Below are 17,344 nucleotides of genomic sequence, written 5' to 3'. Positions count from 1 at the left end.
CGGTTTTTAAAATCCGATAACATTATAAATTCGGATGAAATTTTAAAATTCGTACAACATTATAAATTTGGACGACATAAACTTTGTTTTTATTTATTAGGGATATATTAATTTGTTTGTTGTTACATTGGATGGTGCGTTATAGGGATTGAAAACAAACTTTAATTTTGTTTTATTTTATATAGTCGTTCAAATTTTATAATGGTATTCGAATTTATAATATCCGAATTTTAAAATATTATCCAAATTTTATATGGTTATCGAAATTTATAATAATAATAATAATAATAATAATAATAATAATAATAATAATAATAATAATAATAAAAAACAAAAAAAACAAATAAAAAAAATGAAAAAAAATAATAATATCAGAACAAATATAAAAAATTGATTAGGTTGATTTTAAATCTTTATTATTGTTTGCAAAGGGATGTATATAGCTCTAAAGTGTCTATTAGAGACGTCACATCGAGGACTAAAAACATATGCAATAGGATGGCTTTGCTTCTATGCTATCACTGTTTACATTATTTACATGTGTAAAACATGAAATGGATGATTTAAACATATAATACTTTATTACAGAAAGAGAGTTAAAATTCAAGAAATCATATGAACAAGGTCTAAATTAATAAATTATCAAATTAAAAGTTCAAGAAATCAAAGATGGAGTGACAAATATTCGTTTTTAAGTCTCTAAACTATGCAAAAGACACGAATGTTCTTATCAACTTTAATCTTGTTCACCAAGTTTAGGTGTGTAAGGCTTCACGATGTTCTGCTTAAGCCGGCGGTAAGGTGACGGTGGCTTGCTTTACCACGAATAAACACCACCCTAATATTTTTTTTTTGCCGATGGTAAATTTTATAGGTAATATTCCACCAGTGGCAAATTATGCTATCTAACTATTGATTCATCGATGAGAATTTAAGTTTTTATTTTTATTTTTATTTCATACGCTAAAAAATATCAGTATACCCTTCTTATTGGTAAGTAAATTGTAGCACGAATAATAAAATCCTTAGTGGGCCCTATGTGTCATATTTTTAGGATCGGCATAACAACTACCAAAGCCTAACAAGATGTAACCTTATCAAAGTGTAATGAGGTCATCACTACGTGAACACTAGATTTTTTGTTTCGGTCTAGACTGTCATTCATTATAAATATGAAGTGCTGGTTATGCTTCCAAAGTAAGAAAACAAAAATACAAAACCATATCAACATGGAAGCTTTTACTCAAATTTTACCCGTTCTAGGGCTTTTGCTTTTGCTTCTACTATGTCATTACAAAAGAAGCATAAGAAACAACACAAAAAAAGGTATCAAACTAGTAGCTCCAGAACCATTAGGGGCATTGCCTTTAGTAGGCCATCTTCATTTCCTACGAGGTCAAGCTCCACTAGCACGGGTACTTGGAAAAATCGCTGATGAATACGGAGCCGTTTACACTCTACGGCTTGGTAGTCGTCAAGCATTGGTTGTGAGCAGTTGGCAGATGGTCAAAGAATGTTTTACCACCAATGACCGGAATTTCGCAGCTAGGCCCAACATGGCAATCAGCCGGCACATGGTTTATAATAAAGCTGGTTTTGCACTGGCAACATATGGACCATATTGGCGAGAGATCCGAAAGTTGGTTACTTCTGAACTATTTACAAGTAATCGTCTTGAAAAGTTCAAGAATGTTCGTAGCTCAGAAGTGAAGACCTTCATTAACGAGCTCTTCTTGTTCTCTTCAAACAAAGCAAACAGAGCATCCGTAGTGGACATGAGCAAGTGGTTTGAGAACATTACGTTCAATATAACTATAAAAATCTTAGCCGGGAAAAGATTTTCTAAAACGGGTGGCAGTGAAAGTAACAACGAAGACTTACATGTACATGAAGCAATAAAGAAAGGGCTGTATCTTAGTGGCGTTTTTATTGTGTCTGATTTCTTTCCATATCTGGAATGGATGGATATTGGAGGGTATGTGAAAGCTATGAAGCAAGTGGCGAAAGAGGTTGATGAAGTTATCGGAAAGTGGCTTGACGAACATGTTGAGAAGAGAAAAGAGTATGATGGTGAAAAGGAAGCCGATTTCATGGATGTGATGCTCTCAACCCTGTCAAAAGATGCTGAAATGTATGGCCACGGGCGTGAAACCATCATCAAGGCTACAGCAATGGTTAGTAACATACTTTTGCTCTCTCGATTTCTACATTTAATCGTCTCTTGAAAGCAATTAAATGCTATTTTTTTTTTCCATAGATTCTCATGCTAACGGGTTCAGAAAGCACTGCTTTGACACTTACGTGGGCACTCTCTTTACTACTAAACAATCCTCACATATTAAGAGCTGCCCAGAAGGAGCTTGATATGAATGTAGGAAAACAGAAATGGGTCGAAGAATCAGACATAAAAAACCTAAGGTATCTACAAGCCATAGTGAAGGAGACACTCCGAATGTACCCACCAGGACCCTTGGCAGGACCTCATGAGGCCATTGAAGACTGCTGTATTGGGGGTTATCATATCTCCAAAGGGACTCGTCTGATTGTTAACATATGGAAGCTACATCGTGACCCGGAAATTTGGTCGGATCCTCATGAGTTTCGACCAGAGAGGTTTCTTGAGGAACACTCGGACTTAAATTACCAGGGTCAGAACTTTGAATACATTCCTTTCAGCACTGGAAGGAGAATGTGCCCTGCAATCACATTTGCTTTCCAAGTAGTTCACTTGACACTTGGTCGGTTGCTTCAGGGGTTTGATTTGTCGACACCAATGGGGAAGCCTGTGGATATGAGCGAGGGCTTGGGCATTGCCTTGCCTAAAGTAAGGCCACTTGAAGTGATCATGACTCCTCGGCTTTCTCCAGAGCTCTATCAAAACCTCTGACATCAATCAATATTGGGATATTATTCTGGACGATGTTGCTAGCTACTTATGCCATATATTAAGAAATAAGACCGCATCGATTTATCTCAGCGTTCAGTGAATAATATACAATGCTACTGTTTTTATATAAACTAGTAAAAAAAACCCACCCCACTCCCATGGGTTGGAATAAGTTAAGCAAAATCAATGTAGGCTTGATTCAAATCAATAGTAAAAAGGTTTAAATGTAAGAAATAAAATGCATATTTCTATTTATTTATTGATTTTTGAAGCTAAATTTTCTTTTGGTGTGGTACGTACCTGAATGATCATTGTTATTGGCTATGCTCACAAATTTTTTTCAATTGGTGACCTAGCCAGGCAGTTGCTATAGTGTGCTGATCGTGCACATCAATTCTTCATGGTCTTGTACTCGTGATGTCTAGATATGTACAAAATTAGACTCATAAGAAATTTCTGTCCCCTTTATTTTATTTTTTTCCTTCGATAAAAAATTCATATAAATGATGAATGAATTACTACATTACATTACCAAAATGAGCAATGTAAAACACAAATAATCAGTATACTCAGGACCAAACATATATAATTCTTCCCTCAGACAAAAATTTCTTTTTGGCATTTTTGCACGTTTAAAAATGAGTAGATTTATTGAAAAAATCTTAAATCTCCATTTCAAAGGTGTAGGCAAGTTGATGTTGATTACATTTTTTAATTTTTTTTGAATTGTTTCTATATACTTGAAGTCTTTTTATATATATTCTTGTAAGTGCGACGATATATATATATATATATATATATATATATATATATATATATATATATATATATATATATATATATATATATATATATATATATATATATATATATATATATATATATATATATATATATACTAGTTGTGTATCCACCACAAGGAAAAAGGCCATTACTGGCGACCAAAGTCGCCGATAAAAGTCTCAATAGTCGCTGGTAATACTAATAGCGGCGACGCGTCGCCGGTAATGAGTCATCACTACTGCTTAGTCGCTATTGGGCACTATGTCGCCGCGCGTCGCCGGTAATGAGTCATCACTACTGCTTCGTCGCTATTGGTCACTGTATCGCCGCTAATGAGAAAAGTCGACGCTATTGATTATGTCGTCACTAATGAGTTCTGTCGCCCCTAATAAGTATGTCGTTGGTAATAACACTTGTTGCCAGTAATAATAGTTTTCATTTTTTATTTTTTTTAATAAATGATTTTGGTTGGCGGTGATAATGTCGCCGGTAAAAGTGTCGCCGGTAATAACAATATTCAATTAAATATCAAAAATAATAGTGTCAACGCTAATTACAAATTAAATATTAACAAACATCCGATTAAATATCAAAATAATAGTATCAATGCAAATTACAAATAAACATCCGATTAAATATCAAACATAATAGTGTCAATGCAAATTACAAACAAACATCTGATTACAATTAAATATCAAAAGTCATAATATTCGAGTAGCAAAGCAACCAAATTTTTACAATCTACAAAGTAGCAAAGCATGACAACATATGCAACTAAAACGCATCCTTACATACCACCATTTTCATTCCCATCGTTTCCTTGATTATTGTGGGATTGAAAAAATGAATAAAGCTCATCCCTACATGCCAGGTCGCTGAGCATTGCACGAAGATTTTCCAACTACATAATTAATAACAATATATATATATATATATATATATATATATATATATATATATATATATATATATATATATATATATATAAACTTATAAGTTAGATTGTCAAACATAAACAAAAACTATCAAAATACATTGTTATTTTAAAACTAAGATAGAAAACCAAAGTACATTGCTATTTCTTGCACTTGGGACAAAAACCCAATTACGAAACTTTTTAGCAAATAATCACCACAAAACCAAAATTACCAATTCCACATGAATTTTACGATGCTAAAGTAGATTGCTATTTTTAAACTAAGATAGAAAACTAAAGTACATTGCTATTTCTTGCACTTGGGATTAAAACCAAATTACCAAACTTTTTAGCAAATAATCACCACAAAACCAAAATTACCAATTTAACATGCATTTTACGATGCTAAAGTAGATTGCTATTTTTAAACGAAGAGAGAAAACCAAAGTACATTGCTATTTCTTGCACTTGGGACAAAAACCAAATTACCAAACTTTTTAGCAAATAATCACCACAAAACCAAAATTACCAAATTCAACATGCATTTTACGATGCTAAAGTAGATTGCTATTTTTAAACTAAGATAGGAAACCAAAGTACATTGCTATTTCTTGCACTTGGGACAAAAACCAAATTACCAAACTTTTTAGCAAAAAATCTCCACAAAACCAAAATTACCAATTCAACATGCATTCTACGATGCTAAAGTAGATTGATATTTTTAAACTAAGATAGAAAACCAAAGTACATTGCTATTTCTTGCACTTGGGACAAAAACCAAAGTAGATTGTTTTACCTGTGATTGTTGTGATCGTTGCGAAGGTTGTGAAATCGGCAGGAGAGCAGAAGGTTTACGGCCAATGTCTCTAATATGGCCACGTCGCTCTCCTAATACTTTCTTGAATGCAGCTCTTTCTTGAGTGGGGGTTAACTCACTTTCACCTTGAGTTTGTTCTAACAGCTCTTCAACTAACCGATTCTGTAACTCCCAAAAGTGAGTAATAATTAAGTATAAATAAACATTTAATTATATGATAAAATTATAATTAAATACTTACGTATTGTTGTTTCGCCTCAGCAGTAACAAATACACCTTCTTATCGGTATGAGCTTTGCGAAACGTTTCCACTCTCTTAAGGTTCTGTTTAACTTTAAATATTAGATTATATTTTAAATAAATAATTACATGTAAAGTACGGTACCTTCTTATAGTAAGTATTGCTATACGAGCTCGAACCCCCATGATTCACACTTGTTTGCATTTCACGGACTTTTTTGTTCCTTTCTCATGCAATTCTGTGTTCGTCCATTTGAAAATACTCAACTACCTTCGCCCAGTTATCAACTAGCATACCCTCCGGAGGATTGGCTAATGCTCCCGAGATATCATTATACCCTCCAACTAACATCAAATATTCTTTTGCATCAGCTTTACGTTCTCGATAACCTTTTAACAAAGCTTCTTGAAAACTCTCTGTCAACAGATTAGCTTGTACATCCTGGTACATCTAATCCAAATCAAACTTTGTCTACAAAAAAAAAGTTAAACAAGTAAAAAAAATTATAGTTAACCATATAAAATATATTTAAATAAATAATTACCGCTAAATGTTGTAACACGGTATTCTGTATTGAAGGGGAAATTTTTTCCAAGTCCATTTGTCAAACGGGACCATCTGCCACATTGTTTTTCCAACTTCTCGGGAAAACATGTATTTCGGCTCTTTGATGGGATCAAATGTGATATCCATATCATATTGCAAGGTAATTAGTTTCCCTTGGTTTCGTAAAATTGCTTTTTCAAGTTTTATGTTTTTTGCTATGCCTCGAACTTTCCTTTGGGCACGTTCCTCAACTACAAATATAATTAAAAATTATTAGAAACGATATTTAATTTATAATAATTGAACAAAAATATTAAATAAAAATTCATAATAATATTTACCGTCTTGCTCATGCTGACCGACACCTCTACCACCTGGGATAGGTGGGTTCTCAGCTCTGTCTCCCCCTTGTCCACGACCCATGACAGCAGCCATGGTATACATAAACAAAATTCATATGCTCATCATTTCCTGAAAAAACTATAACATATACAAAAACATGTTACAAACACATATTACAAACACATAGTACAAAATCCAAATAAAGTTCATATTACAAAAACACATTACATAAGAACTATTCTAATCTGAATCTTCCTCATATCCTTCAGTGTCTTCTTCGGTATCATAATCAGAATCGATCTCATCGTAATCAGTCTCGCAATCATAAACATCATTGACTCTACCAGTTGGCGGAGGAACTTCATTTGCACTTTCTACATCAACAATGACTTTAGGAATATTTTAAAAGTTCATACTGAAATCGATAAAAAGTGGAGCATCGGATGAAGAGATATTTTGAAGCACATTGACATTGTCTACATTTTCGTGTGAGACATTGTCAACATTTTGAACAAGGTCATTGTTCGATGGTAGATCCCAAATACTTCGATGATTAACATGCTCGACACCACACCGATGGTTATTTTTTGGCTCTCTGATGCAGAACACTTGTTTGGCTTATGAAGCATATATGAGTTGATCATCTTTGTATGCTTCGCGTCGTGTGTCGATACTGGTCAAAGTATCACTAGAAATAACTCATGTTCGAGTATCAAACCACTTGCAACAAAATAGTACAGTTGAATAATCATGTGTATACCTCAACTCTATAATCTCTTCTAACTGGCCATAATATTTTTTGCCTTTCTCACCCACTGCTAAAACCCCAGAGTTTTGTGTTGTATGTTGTGTGTCACGACTAAGTACCATAAACTCAACACCATTGATTATGCATGCGGTGTAAGAATAAGCATTCATTTGCGTACCCATTGCAAGAGCCGACAACTCTTTGTGGAATTCTGGAGAGTTTTCTATTTTCATTTTATGAACCTACTAATTATAAATTAATATGTATTATGTATTCGTTAGATCAATGAAACAAATTTGTTTATTAATTTATATTACCTTTTCACAAAACCAATTACGAAATTCTCTCTTTTCATCACTTTGGGGATGCTTAGATTTGAATTTCCTATGTTGATGACCAAAAGATATAGATTTAAAAAGATAAAAAAAATTAAGGATGAAAGTTAGAGATAAGATTAATTACTTGGTATACTATCTGACTTGTTCACAGCTATTCAATACAAACCATTCCATGTTATGCATTTCCAATAAATTAAGAGTTTTGATTTGAGTTGTGCTGGCCGGTCGACATTTAGACTCAAACATCCAAAACTTTGTTTTTTCAATGACAACATCTACATTTCTTTCCGAACGATTCTTTACTCTTGAAGGTACATCGAACAAAATGATAAAGCTTCTTCAACAACATAACCCTCAACTATAGAACCTTCCGGCTTTGCCTTGTTTCTGACATAGTTTTTAGTCTTTTCATGTACCTTTCGAAGGGATACATCCATCTCATACATACCGATCCTCCGATAATCGCTTCATTAGGTAAATGCAAAACTAAATGAACCATAATGTCAAAAAACGCTGGAGGATAAATCATTTCCAACTTGCACAAGATTGCAATAATGTTTACTTTTGCTTTCCTCATATCCTCCACCTTCAATGTTCTGGAACAAATTTTCTTAAGAAACGTACAAAGATCTACAATAGGTGTATACGTATCTTTGTCTAACAACTCTCTTACTCCAATCGGTATCAAACGTTGCATAAGAATGTGGTGGTCATGCGATTTCAACCCAATAATGTTAGTATTGGTATCTTTCACTTTCTTACTGATGTTAGAACCAAACCCATCCGACAGTTTAAACTCTTTTATAAATTGACAAAAGAGTTGTCGAGTAGACTTCGTGAAAGAGTATCATGCTTGGGGTCTATGAAACTTGTCACCATTTTTTTTGAAACCATTCATTTCTCTGAATGTTTAGAATTCTCAAGTCCTCTCGTGCATTTGATGTGTCTTTGCTTTTATCGTTCATTAGAAGAGTACCTAACAAACTCTCGTCCACACTTTTCTGGATATGCATGAGATCTATGTTGTGTTTCAACTGTAGAGAAGACCAATACTCGAGTTCGTAGAAAAGGCTTCGTTTCGACCAGTTCAACTCATAATCTTGTCGCTTTGGCTCCCCGCCTCCATGCTCAGGATGTTTAATTACCCGGTTTACGAGTTAGTAGGCGATCTAGTTGCTCTTGTATGTCATCATTACTAAAGTTTCTGGGATCGGGTCTTGTCTCTTCCATACCGTTAAAATCCAACCTCTTTCTTAACGGATCATTAGGATCTAGGAAACGAAGATGACCGATATATACGACTTTGTTTGTTGCACGGTACGAAGGAGTGTCTTCATTGCAAGTAGCACATGCTCTATACCCTTGCCCACTCCAACCTGATAGACTACTACGAGCTGGCCAATCGTTTATTGTCCACAACAACATAGCTTTCATCGTGAAGAATGTGTTTGTCGCCGCATCTTTAATACGTATGCTTGAGTTCCACAAATGTTTAAGCACTCCCACCAACGGTCTAAGGAAAACATCCATATCCTTGCCAAGATCTTTCGGTCCTGGAATCAACAAAGTCAACATGAATGATGACTCTTTCATACAAAGCCAGGGTGGCAGATTGTATGTGGTGAGTATGACCGGCCATGTGCTATCTGGATTACACATGTTTCCAAATGGATTGAAACTATCAGCTGAAAGACCTAGGCGTACGTTACGGGGTTCACTCGAGAAGTCGGGGTATTTTTTTTTATCAAAATCTTGCCAATGTTCCCCATAACAGGATGAAGCATCACACCATCTTCTGAATGTATGGTACTATGCCAAATCATATTTTTGGTAGTGTGCCTCGAACAATATAAACGTCGTAGTCTAAGGGTAGCACCTTATGAGGTACTTTCTTACCCTTGGTGTTTTTATCGATCCATCGGCTCTCTTTACAAACGGGACAAACTTGCAATGAATCGTGTTCTTTCCAAAAGAGACAACAATCGTTTTTGCACACATGTATCGACTCATACCCCAGGCTAATAGACTTTAGTTTCTTTTTGGCTAGATAATGTGAAAGGGGAACCTTGTTGCCTTTGGGAAATGCTAATTGCAACAACTCAAGGAGTTGATCAAATGAACTATCAGTCCATTTGTTGTTCACCTTGATATGCATTAACTTTGCTAGAAACTCAAGGGAAGAAAAGATGCAACCAAGATACAATTGAGTTTCCATTTCTTCCAACAACTGTGCAAAATCATCATCCACACCGCTACCACTTGTATTCGAGGTTCCTTCATCAAGGTTGGTATCATTTTCTCTCGACTCCCACATCACATCATCGATTAAATCGGCTATTTGGTTACTTGGCAAGACGATTGGAGGAATAAAAGATTCACCATGATAGATCCAAATTTTGTACGACTTACTGAAACCATTTATAAATATATGTCGTTCAACTGCAGTTGGGTACTTGAAGTAACGGTTATCACATTTTTCACACGCACATCTGATTTTACCATTACTATCAAGGTGTGACTTCGACTGCTCGATAAAAGCTTTGAGTCCTGCTTGGAACTCGGGATGGTTTCGATATGGATTATTAGTCCAACTTTTATCAATAGACATGATGTTGATGAAACATAATTTTGGGTTTAGAGTTTAGTATACAGAATTAGCATTTTTTTTTCAATTATAAGAATTCACATACTTTTACATAATACATAAGGATATGAAATTCAGATACTTTTACATACATATTATGTTGTTGTGTTGTTGTTTTTTACCGTCGAGATTAATATATATATATATATATATATATATATATATATATATATATATATATATATATATATATATAAAATTTATAACATTATATAAATATGTTGCAAATAAAATATTTAAAAACTAAAAACTTTCTAGTATTTGTATATAAATCTTTAAACAATTTTATAATTTTTTTGTGTTTTTTTTCCAATTATAACAATAATTAATTTTTATTTTCTTTTCAATTATAGCATCCTACTTATAAGAAAATCACATAATTTTACATAATACATAAGAACATGAAATTCACATACTTTTACATACATATTATGTTGTTGTGTTGTTCTTTTTTACCACCGATATATATATATATATATATATATATATATATATATATATATATATATATATATATATATATATATATATATACACACACACACACACACACAATTTATAACATTATATAAATATGTTGCAAATAAAACATTTAAAAACTAGAAACTTTCTAGTATTTGTATATAAGTTTTTAAAGAATTTTATAAATTTTTTTTGTGTTTTTTTCCAATTATAACAATAATTTTTTTTTATTTTTATTTTTTCCAGTTATAGCATCCTACTTATAAGAAAACCACATAATATTACATAATACATAAGAATATGAAATTCACATACTTTTACATACATATTATGCTGTTGTGTTGTTTTTTTTTTTTTTACCGTTGAGATTAATATATATATATATATATATATATATATATATATATATATATATATATATATATATATATATATATATATAATTTATAACATTACATAAATATGTTGCAAATAAAACATTTAAAAACTAGAAACTTTTTAGTATTTGTATATAAGTTTTTAAACAATTTTATAATTTTTTTTGTGTTTTTTTTTCTAATTATAATAATAATTTATTATTATTATTTTTTTCAATTAGAGCATCCTTTAACCTATTTTTATGGTAACCGATTATTATTGGTTATAGAAATATAACCTTATAAATTATTTTGAAGATTATAAGTTAACTATATAACTTATTGGTTAATTAATTTGGAGTTAGCTTGGGTAAAAACTAGAAACTTTCTAGTTTTGTATATAGGTTTTGAAACAATTTTATATTTTTTATTGTGTTATTTTTTTTTTTCAAATTATAACAATAATTTTTTTTTTCAATTATAGCATCCTACTTATACCAAAACCACATAGTGTTACATAATACATAAGAGGATGAAATTTACATACTTTTACATACATATAGCACATATACACCAAATACAAATACATACAAAATAACATCCTACTTAAACAAAATACACATAATTTCACATATATACATAATGACATCTTATTTATACCAAATACAAAAGTTTCACAATCATATACCACATTTACAACAAACATACATACATTCACATACACAAAATAACATCCTACTTATAACAAATACATATAATTTATACCAAATATTAATATACCACATATACATCAAACACACATATATTGGCATATATATACCAAATTCACATACATTCAAACAAATACGAAATATACAATCTAATTTTCAAATATGATAATTTTCACATAATTTCACATATAAATACAAAATTCATAAAAAAATGAAATAATAGAACCTGTAGTGTCGGAAATCAACGCATATGTAGCCGGAAAAACTATTCTTCACCCGAAGGTACCCTCACCGGAAAAACTGAACAACACCACCAAAATCACTGAAATTGAACAATTTATTGCAATTTAGTCATCAAATTCAGCTTTTAATAATCATCAAATGTCCCTAAAGGCTAAACTACAAGTGGGAGTTATACAACTAATTGCTATTCAATATCCACAAACAAGAAATTGAATAACTTGTTTCTAATCCAAAACAACACCACCAAAAACAAGAATATGAACAATTTATTATCATTCAATCACTAGATGAAGCTACAAATCGAAATTAACATACAAATTAAAAATGAAATTACCAAATCAATTTACCTTTCTTCAAGAAATGGAGTTAGAAATTGATCCCAAAAACTTTAACCACACCTAGAGAAATTTGCTTGGAACAATGTGGGGATAAATTTGCTTGGAAGAAGCAAATTGAAGAGAAAAACGGCCAAATGGTGAAGGAAATTGGAAGCAAATAGAAAGAAGAATGAAGAATAGAGGGTTTCTGCGCGCGTTCTTTTTTTTTTTTTTTAATTTTTTTTTAATATGCGAGAGGCAATAGCGACGACACCTAACCCTTTACCGGCAACAATCACTAATAGCGGTGACAAACTGGAGGGAAGGGTACCGTATCATTTTTAGTGAACTATTAGCGGCGACTTTTTTTAAACTTTAGCGGCGACATATATGTCACCGGTATTAGGTTAGACAGGATAAGACACCCCACCCGTTGGATTGGATATCTCATCGAACGGTTCAGATGTAACATAGGGGGAAAGTGCGGATTCGGATGACAACCCTTTAGCGGCGACACTATTACCGACGACACTGGTTTTTAACGGCCACAATATCTAAAGTCACCAGTAAAGCCCTTTATCGCGAGTAATAGTGTCGCCGCTAAACGTTATATTTCTTGTAGTGATAAATGCAAATGCAATGAGACAAAAAATTTATTGTAAACCGAGAATGAAACATGCACATTAAGGCAATTCAAACTGATCAAATGTGCTACCAAGGCTTCAGGATTTTGCTGCCAAGATAAAAATTATTGCAAACTGAAATTGTTTCTCGACGATACTAGTCCACTGCAATTCATGAAAGATATTTTAGGGATTCTTTTAATTTTCCACCCAAAACAAACCTTGTATTTGATATGTCATATGTAGCCTTTAATGACACACAATGTATTCCATTAAAGACATTTTCCTAATAGTGCCCAAATGCTTTGTATGTAGTTTTGCTTTGGTTATCAGCCGTCACGATGTGAGATGAGAAGAAGAGGTCGATAAAGTGAGGGAGAAAGTAGCGTTACAACTTTAGGAGGAAACCATCGTAATTAAGCAAGAGAAAGAAGAGAAAATGGAATGGTAAGTTCTCGGGATACAATTATGATACCATATTAATGTTGAATCCTCGTTATCCCATCAAATGATACAATAGGAGTATATATATACAAATACAATAACCATTGGGCAGAAACATAAATGGAATATAACATGAGCTACAATATAACAATATGAGCTAAAATCTATATATACACTAACATTTTTAATATAAAACACTCTTTAAATTGGGGCCACACTGAGTAATTGTAAAATTTGCTTTTTATTCGGCATAACACATGCATATCACTCGGCATAACACATGCATATCACAACAAGCTAACTAGATTGGGAATGAGATTAATGTTAATAGGATCGAACACCCAAAAAGATAGAGTGACAAATATTCGTTTTTAAGTCTCTAAACTATGCAAAAGACACGAATGTTCTTATCAACTTTAATCTTGTTCACCAAGTTTAGCTATGTAAGGCTTCACGATGTTCTACTTAAACGCCGGGCGGTAAGGTGACGGTGGCTTGCTTTACCACGAATAAACACCACCCTAATATTTTTTTTTGCCGATGGTAAATTTTATAGGTAATATTCCACCAGTGGCAAATTATGCTATCTAACTATTGATTCATCGATGAGAATTTAAGTTTTTATTTTTATTTTTATTTCATACGCTAAAAAATATCAGTATACCCTTCTTATTGGTAAGTAAATTGTAGCACGAATAATAAAATCCTTAGTGGGCCCTATGTGTCATATTTTTAGGATCGGCATAACAACTACCAAAGCCTAACAAGATGTAACCTTATCAAAGTGTAATGAGGTCATCACTACGTGAACACTAGATTTTTTGTTTCGGTCTAGACTGTCATTCATTATAAATATGAAGTGCTGGTTATGCTTCCAAAGTAAGAAAACAAAAATACAAAACCATATCAACATGGAAGCTTTTACTCAAATTTTACCCGTTCTAGGGCTTTTGCTTTTGCTTCTACTATGTCATTACAAAAGAAGCATAAGAAACAACACAAAAAAAGGTATCAAACTAGTAGCTCCAGAACCATTAGGGGCATTGCCTTTAGTAGGCCATCTTCATTTCCTACGAGGTCAAGCTCCACTAGCACGGGTACTTGGAAAAATCGCTGATGAATACGGAGCCGTTTACACTCTACGGCTTGGTAGTCGTCAAGCATTGGTTGTGAGCAGTTGGCAGATGGTCAAAGAATGTTTTACCACCAATGACCGGAATTTCGCAGCTAGGCCCAACATGGCAATCAGCCGGCACATGGTTTATAATAATGCTGGTTTTGCGCTGGAATCAGGACCATATTGGCGAGAGATCCGAAAGCTGGTCACTTTGGAACTCTTTACAAGTCATGGTCTTGAAAAGTTTAAGAATGTTCGTAGCTCAGAAGTGACAAACTTCATTAACGGGCTCTCTATGTTTTCCCAAAAAAATGCAAACGAAGCATCCGTAATAGACATGGGCAAGTGGTTTGAGAACATAACGTTCAATATAACTATTAAAATCTTAGCCGGGAAGAGATTTTCTATCACGGGTAGCAGTGAAGGTAACAACGAAGACTTACATGTACATGAAGCCATAAAGAAAGGGATGTACCTTATGGGAGTTTTTATAGTGTCTGAATTCCTTCCATATTTGGAATGGATGGATATTGGAGGGTATGTGAAAGCTATGAAGCAAGTGGCAAAAGTGGTTGATGGAGTTATCGGAAAGTGGCTTGACGAACATGTTGAGAGGAGAAAAGAGTATGGTGGTGAAAAAGAAGCCGACTTCATGGATGTGATGCTCTCAACCCTGTCAAAAGATGCTGAAATGTTTGGCCATGGGCGTGAAACCATCATCAAGGCGACAACAATGGTTCGTAACTAAGTTTTGCTCTCTCTATTTCTACATTTAATCGTCTCTTGAAACTTGAAAGCAATTTATATATAACATGGTTAAAATGATTTTCATAGGTTCTCATGATCGGGGGTTCAGAAAGCACTGCTTTGACACTTACGTGGGCACTCTCTTTACTACTGAACAACCCTCACATCCTAAAAGCTGCCCAGAAGGAGCTTGATATGATTGTAGGAAAACGGAAATGGGTCGAAGAATCAGATATAAAAAACCTTAGGTATCTACAAGCCATACTGAAGGAAACTCTCCGAATGTACCCACCAGGTCCCTTGGCACCCCCTCATGAGGCCATTGAGGACTGCTGTATTGGGGGTTATTATATCTCCAAAGGGACTCGTCTGATTGTTAACATATGGAAGCTACATCGCGACCCACAAATTTGGTCGGATCCTCATGATTTTCGACCAGAGAGGTTTCTAGAAGAACACTCGGACTTAAATTATCAGGGTCAGAACTTTGAATACATTCCTTTCAGCACTGGAAGGAGAGTGTGTCCTGCAATCACATTAGCTTTCGAAATAGTTCACTTGACACTCGCTCGGTTGCTTCAGGGGTTTGATTTGTCGACACCAATGGGGAAGCCTGTGGATATGAGCGAGGGCTTGGGCATTGCCTTGACTAAGGTGAGGCCACTTGAAGTTATTATCACTCCTCGGCTTTCTCCAGAGCTCTATCAACACCTTTGACATCGATCAATGGGATTATTCTAGAGATGCATGATGATCGATGCTGCTAGCCACTTATGCCATATATTTACACATGTAAGAAATAAGACGGCATCGATTTATCTCTGTGAATAATGTAGTGTTTTGTATAAAACGCTAGTGCTTTTATATAAATAAAATATATATATATTTAGTACCAATCCATTATATTTTCAATTTAATTAGGAATCCATAGTATTTTAATTTTTTACTTAACCTAAAATATATTTGCTTGATTTTTTACTAGTGAAAATTTATATTTTATCAAAAATAGAATTCTACATCGTTATATATTAATATCTACAAAACCTTAGTCCATGAACGTGTTGGTGCCCTCATCATTTTTATTTTTATATTTATTTTGGTAAAATTCTTTATTTTAAGTTATTAATAAAAATGAAATTTCAAACAATTATAACTTTTTCTCTACTTTATAAAATATATTATTTGTTAGCATATTATTATAAATCATCTTCATCTATTTGTACTATAGTTCGTTCCATTATATTTGGCCCTTTATCATGGGAAAATATCTAGATTACATCCATCTTTCTTCACAATGATTGGATCGTCTTCTACAGGATCATCTTCTACTATTTCTGATAAACCTTCCTCTATAATTAATATCAAACATTTTGTTGGTGTTCGGTTTGGATAGTGTGAACTACGGACATTTGACATGAACATTTTTAAATCCATTGTATTGGATATGGTGTGAGCGATATCTTGAAACTCCCACCTGAAAGATTCCTAGAGATAAAGTCAAAGAATGGACCAATTGAATGCAAATGTTAAGTCATGGATGTATGCCACTCTTGAAATATCTCTACTACATCTGATCTTTCAATAAACAAACAACTGCATATGATTTTTGGCAGATTCTTGAAAAGGTTTTTCGAACCAACAAAGCAACTAAGGTAATTCAATTAGACAATGAACTCAAGAATATCACTATTGGCACTTCTACTGTCACTAAATATTGCAATCGTATCAAAAACCTCATTGATCTTCTTAATAATATAAATGCTAAAGTTTCGGAACCTAACCTTGTTGCTTACGCTTTGAATGGGATGTCTCCAAAATTTCAAGTTTTTGCAACCACAAAATATAGGCCCTAAAACGTAGAAAATCTAAAATTTAAGCAAACCACTTATAATTTTTCACATTCTATTGCAAAATACATAAATTAACCTTTCATTTAATATAAATACACAAAAAATAAATTTGCTTCTACACTACACGAAAACAACCATCATTCTAATAATCATTAAACTTAAATGCAATGTTTAAACACTTCTGTCCTCGGAAAAAAACTATAAAAAATACAG

The 17,344-nt window shown here is 33.2% G+C and overlaps 3 protein-coding genes across 3 annotated transcripts; 2 read left to right on the top strand and 1 right to left on the bottom strand.

The window, feature by feature from the left end:
- Positions 1-1,187: 1,187 nt before the first annotated feature.
- Positions 1,188-3,133, top strand: LOC145018536 (dimethylnonatriene synthase-like). The gene is made up of 2 exons (XM_078976412.1): positions 1,188-2,174; positions 2,258-3,133. The coding sequence occupies exons 1-2, from the start codon at positions 1,230-1,232 to the stop codon at positions 2,885-2,887; spliced, it is 1,575 nt and encodes a 524-aa protein (XP_078832538.1). The 5' UTR covers positions 1,188-1,229; the 3' UTR covers positions 2,888-3,133.
- A 3,639-nt stretch (positions 3,134-6,772) lies between these two features.
- Positions 6,773-10,226, bottom strand: LOC145015980 (uncharacterized). Its single transcript, XM_078974434.1, has 3 exons — positions 9,515-10,226; positions 8,764-9,171; positions 6,773-6,906 (listed from the first exon to the last, which is right to left on the bottom strand). Exons 1-3 carry the CDS (start codon positions 10,224-10,226, stop codon positions 6,773-6,775), a joined length of 1,254 nt encoding a protein of 417 aa, XP_078830560.1.
- Positions 10,227-14,284: 4,058 nt separating this feature from the next.
- On the top strand, positions 14,285-16,156 carry LOC145014124 (dimethylnonatriene synthase-like). Its single transcript, XM_078972494.1, has 2 exons — positions 14,285-15,270; positions 15,369-16,156. The coding sequence occupies exons 1-2, from the start codon at positions 14,329-14,331 to the stop codon at positions 15,996-15,998; spliced, it is 1,572 nt and encodes a 523-aa protein (XP_078828620.1). The 5' UTR covers positions 14,285-14,328; the 3' UTR covers positions 15,999-16,156.
- Positions 16,157-17,344: the final 1,188 nt, after the last annotated feature.

The sequence above is a fragment of the Lactuca saligna genome, chromosome 9, assembly GCF_052625555.1.
Source record: "Lactuca saligna cultivar CGN05327 chromosome 9, ASM5262555v1, whole genome shotgun sequence".
Taxonomy (NCBI): domain Eukaryota; kingdom Viridiplantae; phylum Streptophyta; class Magnoliopsida; order Asterales; family Asteraceae; genus Lactuca; species Lactuca saligna.
The sequence above is the reverse complement of the archived record's forward strand: the minus strand, read 5'-3'. Positions and strand labels throughout refer to the sequence as shown.

What these genes read in the sequence shown, in the direction of transcription:
- LOC145018536 (XM_078976412.1), top strand. Translation starts at nt 1,230, where the DNA reads ATGGAAGCTTTTACTCAAATTTTACCCGTTCTAGGGCTTTTGCTTTTG. An exon ending in TCATCAAGGCTACAGCAATG is followed by an intron (nt 2,175 to 2,257) that starts GTTAGTAACATA and finishes TTTTTTCCATAG; the next exon opens with ATTCTCATGCTAACGGGTTC.
- LOC145015980 (XM_078974434.1), bottom strand. Translation starts at nt 10,226, where the DNA reads ATGTCTATTGATAAAAGTTGGACTAATAATCCATATCGAAACCATCCC. An exon ending in GATCGATAAAAACACCAAGG is followed by an intron (nt 9,172 to 9,514) that starts GTAAGAAAGTAC and finishes TGTTGATTCCAG; the next exon opens with GACCGAAAGATCTTGGCAAG. An exon ending in CCTACTAACTCGTAAACCGG is followed by an intron (nt 6,907 to 8,763) that starts GTAATTAAACAT and finishes TTGTTGATGTAG; the next exon opens with AAAGTGCAAATGAAGTTCCT.
- LOC145014124 (XM_078972494.1), top strand. Translation starts at nt 14,329, where the DNA reads ATGGAAGCTTTTACTCAAATTTTACCCGTTCTAGGGCTTTTGCTTTTG. An exon ending in TCATCAAGGCGACAACAATG is followed by an intron (nt 15,271 to 15,368) that starts GTTCGTAACTAA and finishes TGATTTTCATAG; the next exon opens with GTTCTCATGATCGGGGGTTC.